The sequence below is a fragment of the Macadamia integrifolia genome, chromosome 6 (genome assembly GCF_013358625.1).
Source record: "Macadamia integrifolia cultivar HAES 741 chromosome 6, SCU_Mint_v3, whole genome shotgun sequence".
Lineage (NCBI taxonomy): Eukaryota > Viridiplantae > Streptophyta > Magnoliopsida > Proteales > Proteaceae > Macadamia > Macadamia integrifolia.
The window spans coordinates 29,790,556-29,799,280 of NC_056562.1; the positions used below are offsets into that span (position 1 = coordinate 29,790,556).

At 38.6% G+C, this 8,725-nt stretch overlaps 1 protein-coding gene across 2 annotated transcripts; it reads left to right on the forward strand.

Annotated features, from left to right (window-relative positions):
• The first annotated feature begins 265 nt into the window (after positions 1–265).
• LOC122081091 (pentatricopeptide repeat-containing protein At1g20230-like) lies at positions 266–6,617 on the forward strand. 2 transcript variants are annotated; one of them, XM_042648062.1, is made up of 3 exons: positions 266–3,539; positions 5,993–6,081; positions 6,281–6,617. In XM_042648062.1, exon 1 carries the CDS (start codon positions 794–796, stop codon positions 2,861–2,863), a length of 2,070 nt encoding a protein of 689 aa, XP_042503996.1. In that variant the 5' UTR covers positions 266–793; the 3' UTR covers positions 2,864–3,539; positions 5,993–6,081; positions 6,281–6,617. The 2 variants fall into 2 exon arrangements, with proteins under 2 accessions (XP_042503996.1, XP_042503995.1); XM_042648061.1 differs by having other exon boundaries at positions 5,993–6,617.
• The last annotated feature ends 2,108 nt before the right edge of the window (positions 6,618–8,725 follow it).

The window sequence follows — 8,725 nt, forward strand, 5'->3', positions numbered from 1 at the left end:
ACATTAAAATTTAGAAGCTATTCTTAATCAGATTTGGATGAGGATATTACTCTAAAGTCGTGCTTTCTAATTAGATCGAGTGTTATTAGGGTTACTCTTGAGCCTCTCTCCAAGAACTTCAGTTTTGCAATATGATTGATACCAAACTTAATCAAGATTGTAGTTTTTCTATTTCATTCCATTCCAATGTAAAACCACATAAAAAATTTGTGATGGAGGATGCAGCCATTAATCAATTTGAAATTTATTCAAGATTTTAATATTATGGATGCTACCAACAGAAAGGGAATGCTTATTCTCCTTAATATAATTTTAGAGCCAGAGAACCTCATTTTGTGGGATTCAATACTGCTCAGGAGAGCCAGAAACCCAATTGGATCTCTCGCTCGCTCTGAAACAGCAGGAATCAAGATTGGGCTTGCCTGATTCCTATTCAAATCGATTTATTCAATCAATCCGTTCTAAGCGGGCCAGTGTGAAGAGTTTCTCTAAAGTTCCTTTGCAAATCATTCCTAACTATAGAATTGAAAAAAGAAAGAGAAGCAAACAGTATAATGCATCTACTGGTCATTCGGTGAAGTTATTTTCTCCTCCATATTGAATTGCTGTTTCTGTTCGATCTTAGTGGCAGAATCTAGCTCAACCTCCTTGCCTTTTGTTTACGTTTATGCGATATTGGAATCCGGCTACTGGTCAAATTCATCGGAAACGATAGCCCTCGAGGGGAAGGGGGAAGAGAATTGAAAAGTAGACTGAATTCATTTTCTATTTGGTTTTAAGATTCTGAAATTCCATGAAGCTCATGCTTGCAAAGGTGCACACCAATCTGCCTCCCAATATCAGTCAAAAACTTGTCAAGCTTTATTTGAAATCAGGAGAACTTAGAAATGCCCGCCAATTGTTGAATAAAATTCCAGAACCAGATCACCGTTTATGGACACTCTTGATTTCTGCTTTTACAAAGCAGGGTCTTCCTCAGGAATCCTTGAAGCTCTATGCTGAGTTGCAGACGAGGAACGTCAAGCCTGATAAGTTGGTTCTGTTATCTGCCATCAAGGCTTGTGCGGCTTTGGGTGACCTCATCAATGCCAAAGAAATTCACGAAGATGCAAATAGGTACGGATTCTGCTCGGATCTTGTACTGGGCAATGCGTTGATCGATATGTACGGGAAGTGTAGGTTCTTGTTAGGTGCATGCAAAGTTTTTGATGAGATGCCCACGAAAGATGTGATTTCCTGGACCTCGAAGTCTATGTGTTATGTTCATTGTGGGCTCCCAAGGGAAGCTCTGCAAGTTATTCGACAAATGAGCTTGACTGGAATGAGACCCAACTCAATAACCGTGTCATCCATTCTGCCAGCATGCTCTGCTTTAAAAGATCTAAGTTCTGGAAGAGAAATTCATGGTTTTGTTGTTAGAAATGGGATGGGAGAGAATGTTTTTGTGAGCAGTGGGCTTGTGGACATGTATGCAAATTGTTTGAGCATGCAGCAAGCACAGGCTGTCTTTGATAACATGTCACACAGAGACACAGTGTCCTGGAATGTGATTTTAACCGCACATTTCTCAACTGGAGGCTTCGAAAAGGGGCTTAATATCTTCTATCAGATGAGTACTGCACGGGTTAAGTTGAACTCTGCCTCGTGGAATGCTGTGATCAGTGGATGCATACAAAATGGGCAAAATGAACAAGCACTTGAGTTATTTGCTCAAATGCAAGATTCAGGGTACAAACCCAATCCTATAACCGTTTCCAGTGTCTTGCCAGCTTGCACAAATTTAGAAAGCTTAAGGGGAGGCAAAGAGATCCATGGCTATACCTTCAGGCATCAGATTATGGAGGATGTAACTGTAGCAACAGCTCTGATCTTCATGTATGCAAAATGTGGTGACTTGGAGCTTTCCCGAAGGGTATTCGACAGGTTGTCTAGACGGGATACCATTGCGTGGAACACCATGATCATGGCAAACTCAATGCATGGGAATGGCAAGGATGCACTGTTAATCTTCCAAAAAATGATAGACTCAGGTGTCAAGCCTAATCATGCCACTTTCACTGGTGTTTTGTCTGGCTGTAGCCATTCACAACTTGTTGAGGAAGGCCGCTTGATTTTTAATTTAATGAGTGGGGACTATTTGATTGAACCTGATGCTGATCATTATTCATGTTTGGTTGATATACTCAGCCGTGCAGGTTACCTAGAGGATGCATATGACTTAATCCAGAAAATGCCAATGGAACCAACAGCCAATGCCTGGGGAGCACTGCTTGGTGCTTGTAGGGTGTACAAGAACGTAAAGTTGGGACGTATGGCAGCACACCGACTGTTTGAGATTGAACCGGATAATGCAGGGAACTATGTTTTGTTATCCAACATATTTGTTAATGCCAAGCTATGGGGTGAAGCTTCACAGATCAGAAAATTGATGAGAGACAAAGGAATTATTAAAGTACCAGGTTGCAGTTGGGTTCAGGTGAAAAATAGAGTTTATACTTTTGTTGTGGGAGACAAAAGAAATGATCAGAGTGGCCAGATCTACAAATTTCTTGATGAGATGGGGGAGAAGATGAAACTTGCTGGGTATTCACCTGACACAGATTTTGTTCTCCAAGATGTGGATCAGGAGGAGAAGGAAGAGGTTCTGTGCAATCACAGTGAAAGGCTTGCCGTTGCTTTTGGCATACTTAACCTGAATGGGGGATTACCAGTCAGGGTTTTCAAGAACTTAAGGATCTGCAGAGACTGCCACAATGTCATAAAGTTTATGTCAAAGATTGTTGGAATACAGATTACTGTAAGGGATTCCCTGAGGTTTCACCATTTTCGATCTGGGTTGTGCTCCTGTAAAGACTTTTGGTAGAATCTAAATTCATTCTGATGTCTGAAATTCTTGTTAGACGATAGGGAACTGGAAGGAACCATCTCTTTCAAGATATCCGCTACATGACATACATTTTGTGATGAGATGTGTTCCATTGTTCCACCTACATGTTCTGATGATTCCAACGATCCATTGTTTTGCATTCCTTTGAAGGTCCAATGGTCAACGGAAATATGCAGGTTTAACTCTGAAGGTTAATATGATAAATTTGTTCAGATTTTTCCTGCAAGATGTGGATCAGGATAAGGAGCAAGTTCTTTGCAATCACATTGCTTTCAGCATGAATGGTTGGAGGTTGCATGACCGAGTATCTAATGTTCATAACATTTTGATAAAATGCCACTTGATAAATACTTCACACTATTTCATATTCTCATATGGTTCTTTGGTAGAACGATGAGCATATCACTTTAGTCAGAAACTGAAATAAAGGATATGAGAATATAATTAGCTGGCTTACCTCCACCATGAGGACCTTGTTGCTGGCCATCCTGTCCAATTCCAAGTTGTGTTATCTGGCAACGGCGACGGTGACAGTGAGAGCGGTGGTGCTGTAAGACTAAGGTCTTCTGGATTTTTTGTTTACTGAAAGCTATCTCTGATGGTGAGTAATGCATGATACATAGCAAAGCCAGGGACCTCTCTTATACATCTGGTCAGTATGCCGTTCCCTGATTCTGTTGTGGGGTGAAGTAGTTGCTTTTTCCTTATTTGATGGTATATGCTAATTTCTTTCTCATTAGTAATGCTTTTCTTGGTTTGAAAAAAAAAATCCTGAACCAAAATTTGGAAATTTTATTATGAATTCTTCTCCTCATATAAGGAATTAATATTGAAAAACCATATATCCATGGGCTCTTGCCTATAACTATTTAGTGGGTGCACATAAATAAAGGATATCTCCCTTATGTTCCTTATGGGGACCATTATGGCAATTTTGGCCATATAATTACAAGTGTGTTTAAGTTTTCTCTTGAACATGTCATTTTTTGTGCACTGTTTATGCCTTTTGTTTTCATCCTTTGGAGGAAGTCATCCACTCTGTGACATGGATCCTCCTGTCCATTGCAACGTACCCTATGTCAAAACACAACATGGGTGCGAGTGTGGGATCAGTACAGGATCCTTCAAAATTTTGTTCAACAAATCTATTTTTTTATTATATTTCTGCCAAAAAAGAAAAAGAAAGGGAAGCTGCCATGGATGGCGAAGGAGGGGAGGAAGGGGGTTGGGGGGGGGGGGGGGGGGGGAGAGAAGAAGGGAGACAGCTGTGTGCCTGCTGTTCATGTGCATTCTCCAGCATTCTTCCTTGTCATTGGTGTCCGCTTGTGGAGTGGGAGGGGAAACCTAAGCCCCAAAACCCAAATTGTGGTCTAATATGAATTTTTTACTCTAAAAAAATTAGAATTTAAAAAACTAACATTTTAAATTTATTTTTATGGCCTGAATATCCTTCTCTGCAGAATGAGTTGGTGCATGATGCCCAACGTAGGCCTAGATTTTGTATTTCTTCTTAAAGTCTTTTTTTCTTGGTGTTTGCGGGTTAGTCTTTCCTGCTAATAGCAATGCCAAAGGTGGTGTAAAGTCTAGCTTAGCTTGTTTGTTGAAGTGTCTGGCTCTGTCCAGCTTGTGGTTGTAGTTTCTTTTTCTGTTTTTTCTTCTGTTTTGCTAAAAGTTTATAGCCTGAATAGTTTGCAACTTATATTTGGGTTCTTATTAAAAACTGAAAACTTCATTTAAAAATGTATATTTAGTATCCACAAAGAATAACTGAGGATTCAACACTTTAGTGAAGAGAAAGGAAAGGCTTAGCCAAGCCCTGTAAGTGTTACCCATTTTTGGGCCCATATCCCTGCGTCTTATGCTGTAGGGATCACATGGATCCAATTCCCTGATACATATCTGTGCTGAATAGGTCAAGTGTAAGAAGGGTTTAATGTTGGAAGAAACATATTGCTTACATTTTGTAGGCATTTTCATTGCAAAGGTTTTGAAGGCTGTATGTTGAACCCCAAGTAAAGTAGAGTGTGGACTGTAGATGAGTGGATGAGGAAAGATTAGAATACAGAAATAATGAGAGAATGGAGTGTTTGTTTTTGCTTGGATTTCCTGCTCCTTTTCATGTCTCACTGAGAGGGGTGGCAATGCTTCAACTATCAAGTAATGTAGGGCCTAGTTGAAAGAGACTATTACTACATATTCAATGCTATGAGTCACAGACTTGCTTGATTGAGATGACCTTATAAACTGCTTCTGCATCACGAAACCTCTCAGGCTCTTTTTGGTCTAGAGATGCTGCATCTGTTTAGGCAGGTCCTTCCACTTTTTCCAAAGAACTGCACCTCCTTTTAAAGGCTCTTCCTTTCTATGTTCTAAAGATATATAGTTTGAGTTCAGAAACCAACATGGTCGTGGATCATCAACACAACAAACTCAACCTTAGCCCAATTAATGGAGTACGCTACATGGATCCGAGCAAACAAAAAAACTAAAAATAATAGTAAAAGAAAAGAACATTGCAACAATAATAACTCAGAAATATCCCACCTAAATTGGGTCGGCTACATGGATCCTTGCCTTCCAAACACCTCTAGTTGAGATCGTCCTTGAGTCAAGACCTAAACTATGCATATCTTTCCTCCCTACTTCCTCCTAGGGTCATTTTAGGCCTGCCCCTAGCTCTTTTAGCCCCTTCAATCTGAATCAAATTACTCCTCCATACTGGTCCATCCTAGGGCCTTTGTTGAACATGTCCATGGTGGTGGATTTTCATATTTCACAAACCCTTGAAATAGGACATGTTACTGGTCCTTTGAATTTGATAATGTAACTTATAATTTTTAATAAAGTTACATTGGGTAAGGTTAGGATGTCAATAAATATGGGGAATGATCCTTATATTTTTTATGAAAGTAGATGACAGAAAATAGTTTGTCAAACTTGTTTCTATTATTTATCACAATCTGACATACCAAAACACTGCAGAGATGCTTTGCCTCTTTCAAAGAAACCATAAAATACTATTTGCTACCAATGTTTGAAAATTATGTTGTTCCTTCTCATTCCTGTTTTCTAATATATATATATTTTTTAATTCTCACGTTGCAGAGAGAAGCTTGAGTAGACAAACTATGGGGATGTGCTCTTTCCTGGTATAGGCTATTGCACCACATCATGGGGCTTCAATTTTAGTCTGAGTGAGTTCTTTCTTTGGTTTGAGGACCTCTCTGTACATTGATACATGCCTTAGGGTTGACCTTCAGATATAAACATGCAGTTTCTCTACCATAAGCTAAGAGATCACATCCCTTTTACTATGTGTACTTTCTCTCAGAGCATGAGTTATTGACTTAATATGCTTACTGAAACTATGAATATAATCTTCAAATTTGAAAGGCATGCAAGCAATATGAAGAGTTGAGGCTCTGATCGTTTCAATGGAAATGGTTCTTGGAAAGGAGGAACAGGAGGAAAGTGTTTTACAGAAATGTAATACAAAAAGTTGGAAAAAAAAATCATATTAAAATTCAGGATGTTGTTTTCTCAAAATAGTGATATCTTGATTGTTGCTACTTTTCATATCCATGGAGGACCCCATACTCATCATATGGTTGGATCCTTTCTTTCATTCAATTATGGCAGACTCAACTATGTTGTTTATTGTGTGGCTGCATTAGACCTTTTCCCTTGTCAAGCCATTATTCAAAATATGACCTATTTGCCTTTCTTGAAATTACTTTTCAATCTTTTAGTTATACCTGTGTGGGGCACTTTTCGGGTGTGGGATGCTCGTTTAACCTCTGTTTTCGTCTTGTTCCTTATTTACCTGGGTGCACTGCATTTTCAAAAGCTTCCTGTCGAACTGGCTTCTATTTCAATCCGTGAATTAAGTCTCCAGTCAACTGGTGGAGTACATTGCATCAACCTGGGAGCGGTGGCCGATCTGGTACATCAATACATGTTCCAATGCCCATTCCAATCTTGTCGAACTTTACTAACTCATATGGTTTACCTTGTCAAACTATTTTTCAATGGGTTTTGCTAGCATAAATCCACTGTGACACAAAAATCACCAAAAACCTTTCACAGAAAACGAGACAAATGAAAAATAAAAACAGAAATACATGAGACTGTGTGGGGTTGCATTCCTTGATTTATGAGAGGAGTTGTTGCATAGGGAGTTCATGAAACAATATGCAATTGTTGGATTACAATAATTTTCTTTTGAGAAGCTTAACCTCTTTTACTATTCTTGAAACAATTTGTGGTGGAAATGTTCTCAAAATATAAAAACAGAGAAAAACATAATTGTACCATAAGCAGACTGCGAAGGATGCCAATAACACAGAATATCAGAAATGACAACATGAACCTGAAAAATAAATGAAATATTTTTTAAAAATGGTGAGGTTGAGTCATGTCACTGGTCACTTTTCTAAGATGGCAAACACCCTCTACAATTGGATGAATGTGAATCAACTTCCAAGATAAAACACCCATGGTTGTATACTTTACGATACCTCCTTGGGACCCGTCAAAGTTATATTCAACGAGAAAAATAAAACCGAAATATAACAGAAACAGAAAGATGGTGAGATTAATATCGTTGTATATTATTTTGATAACAACAATTCAGTTTTTTACCAACTAAATGGGATGGGCTAAATTAATTCGTGAAAAAGGGTAAAATAAAATGAAAAAAGAGAAAGGAAAGAAGTTGTAAATTGTTTTGAAATCGTTGGAAAAATTGGGGCCAGACCTTCTCTCGATCTATTGGAAAAGAAGAGACGCCCATCAAAGGTTTGTCGACCATTGAAACATCTCTTCCAATAGTTGCACCTATTTTAAATAATCAGATTTTTTAAATTAAAATTTCCTATAATTTAAAACCTCAATTTTTTCAAGGATTGGTTTGGTTCGGTTGCAAGGCCATGCAACGTGCTCTTATTGTTATTTTGTTTTAACAAATTATAAACAAGATGCTACCTGAGCTGCCATATGATAGATATTGGGATCATCAAACAACCATCAATTTGATAAATACCTCAACCTTAAAATTTTAAAAATATTCCTAATCAGATATGAATGAGGATATTCTCTAAAGTCCTGCCTTCTCATTAGATCCAGCATCATTAGCTTGGTTTGAGGAATTGGAATTCCGATTCGGGCTGCTCTGAATCAACTCGATTCGTATCAGGCCAATTCCATGTGATTCCCAACTGATTTTAGAGCCAGAGATCTTCATTTTATGAGATTCAATTCTCCTCAAAGAGATAAAGAGCAACCCAGTGCATGAAGCTCTTGCTACTGCAGGGTCTGGAAGGGAGAAGTGTATACAGTTTTACTCCCTGCTTCACAGAAGAGAGATAATGTAGCAGTAACTTGTGAACTACCTCAGTACACTGAGCCAACAAAACAGATCATCTATTCACATAGTGGTTACTTGCACCAATAGTTGAAAGTGGGAAGAGAAACCCTGCTAAAACATATATATATATATATATATATAGTAAAATTACTTCTCCCAATTTGTAATATATTGGGTGGAAAGGGTTTGTGGGGAAGAACAATTCACCCTCATTTGACCCTTTTCGGTGGTTCAGGCCTTCAGGGCTTCAAGCATCCCCAGTATTCAGGCTTTCCTTCCAATTATGTGCTATACTGATAGTGAAGTCCTTGGAAGCTTCTTTGTTGTCGGCATGAGTGTAGGCGCAAGTGCCCAACAACACAAATAGGATCTCTCATCTGTAACTGCAAGAAATGAACAAAAAGAGATCCCTCCATTATGAGTTCTTGACCATCAGTTGAACGACAGTAGTGATTAAGCCCCTGTTTTTAAAC

What these genes read in the sequence shown, in the direction of transcription:
- LOC122081091 (XM_042648061.1), top strand. Translation starts at nt 794, where the DNA reads ATGAAGCTCATGCTTGCAAAGGTGCACACCAATCTGCCTCCCAATATC.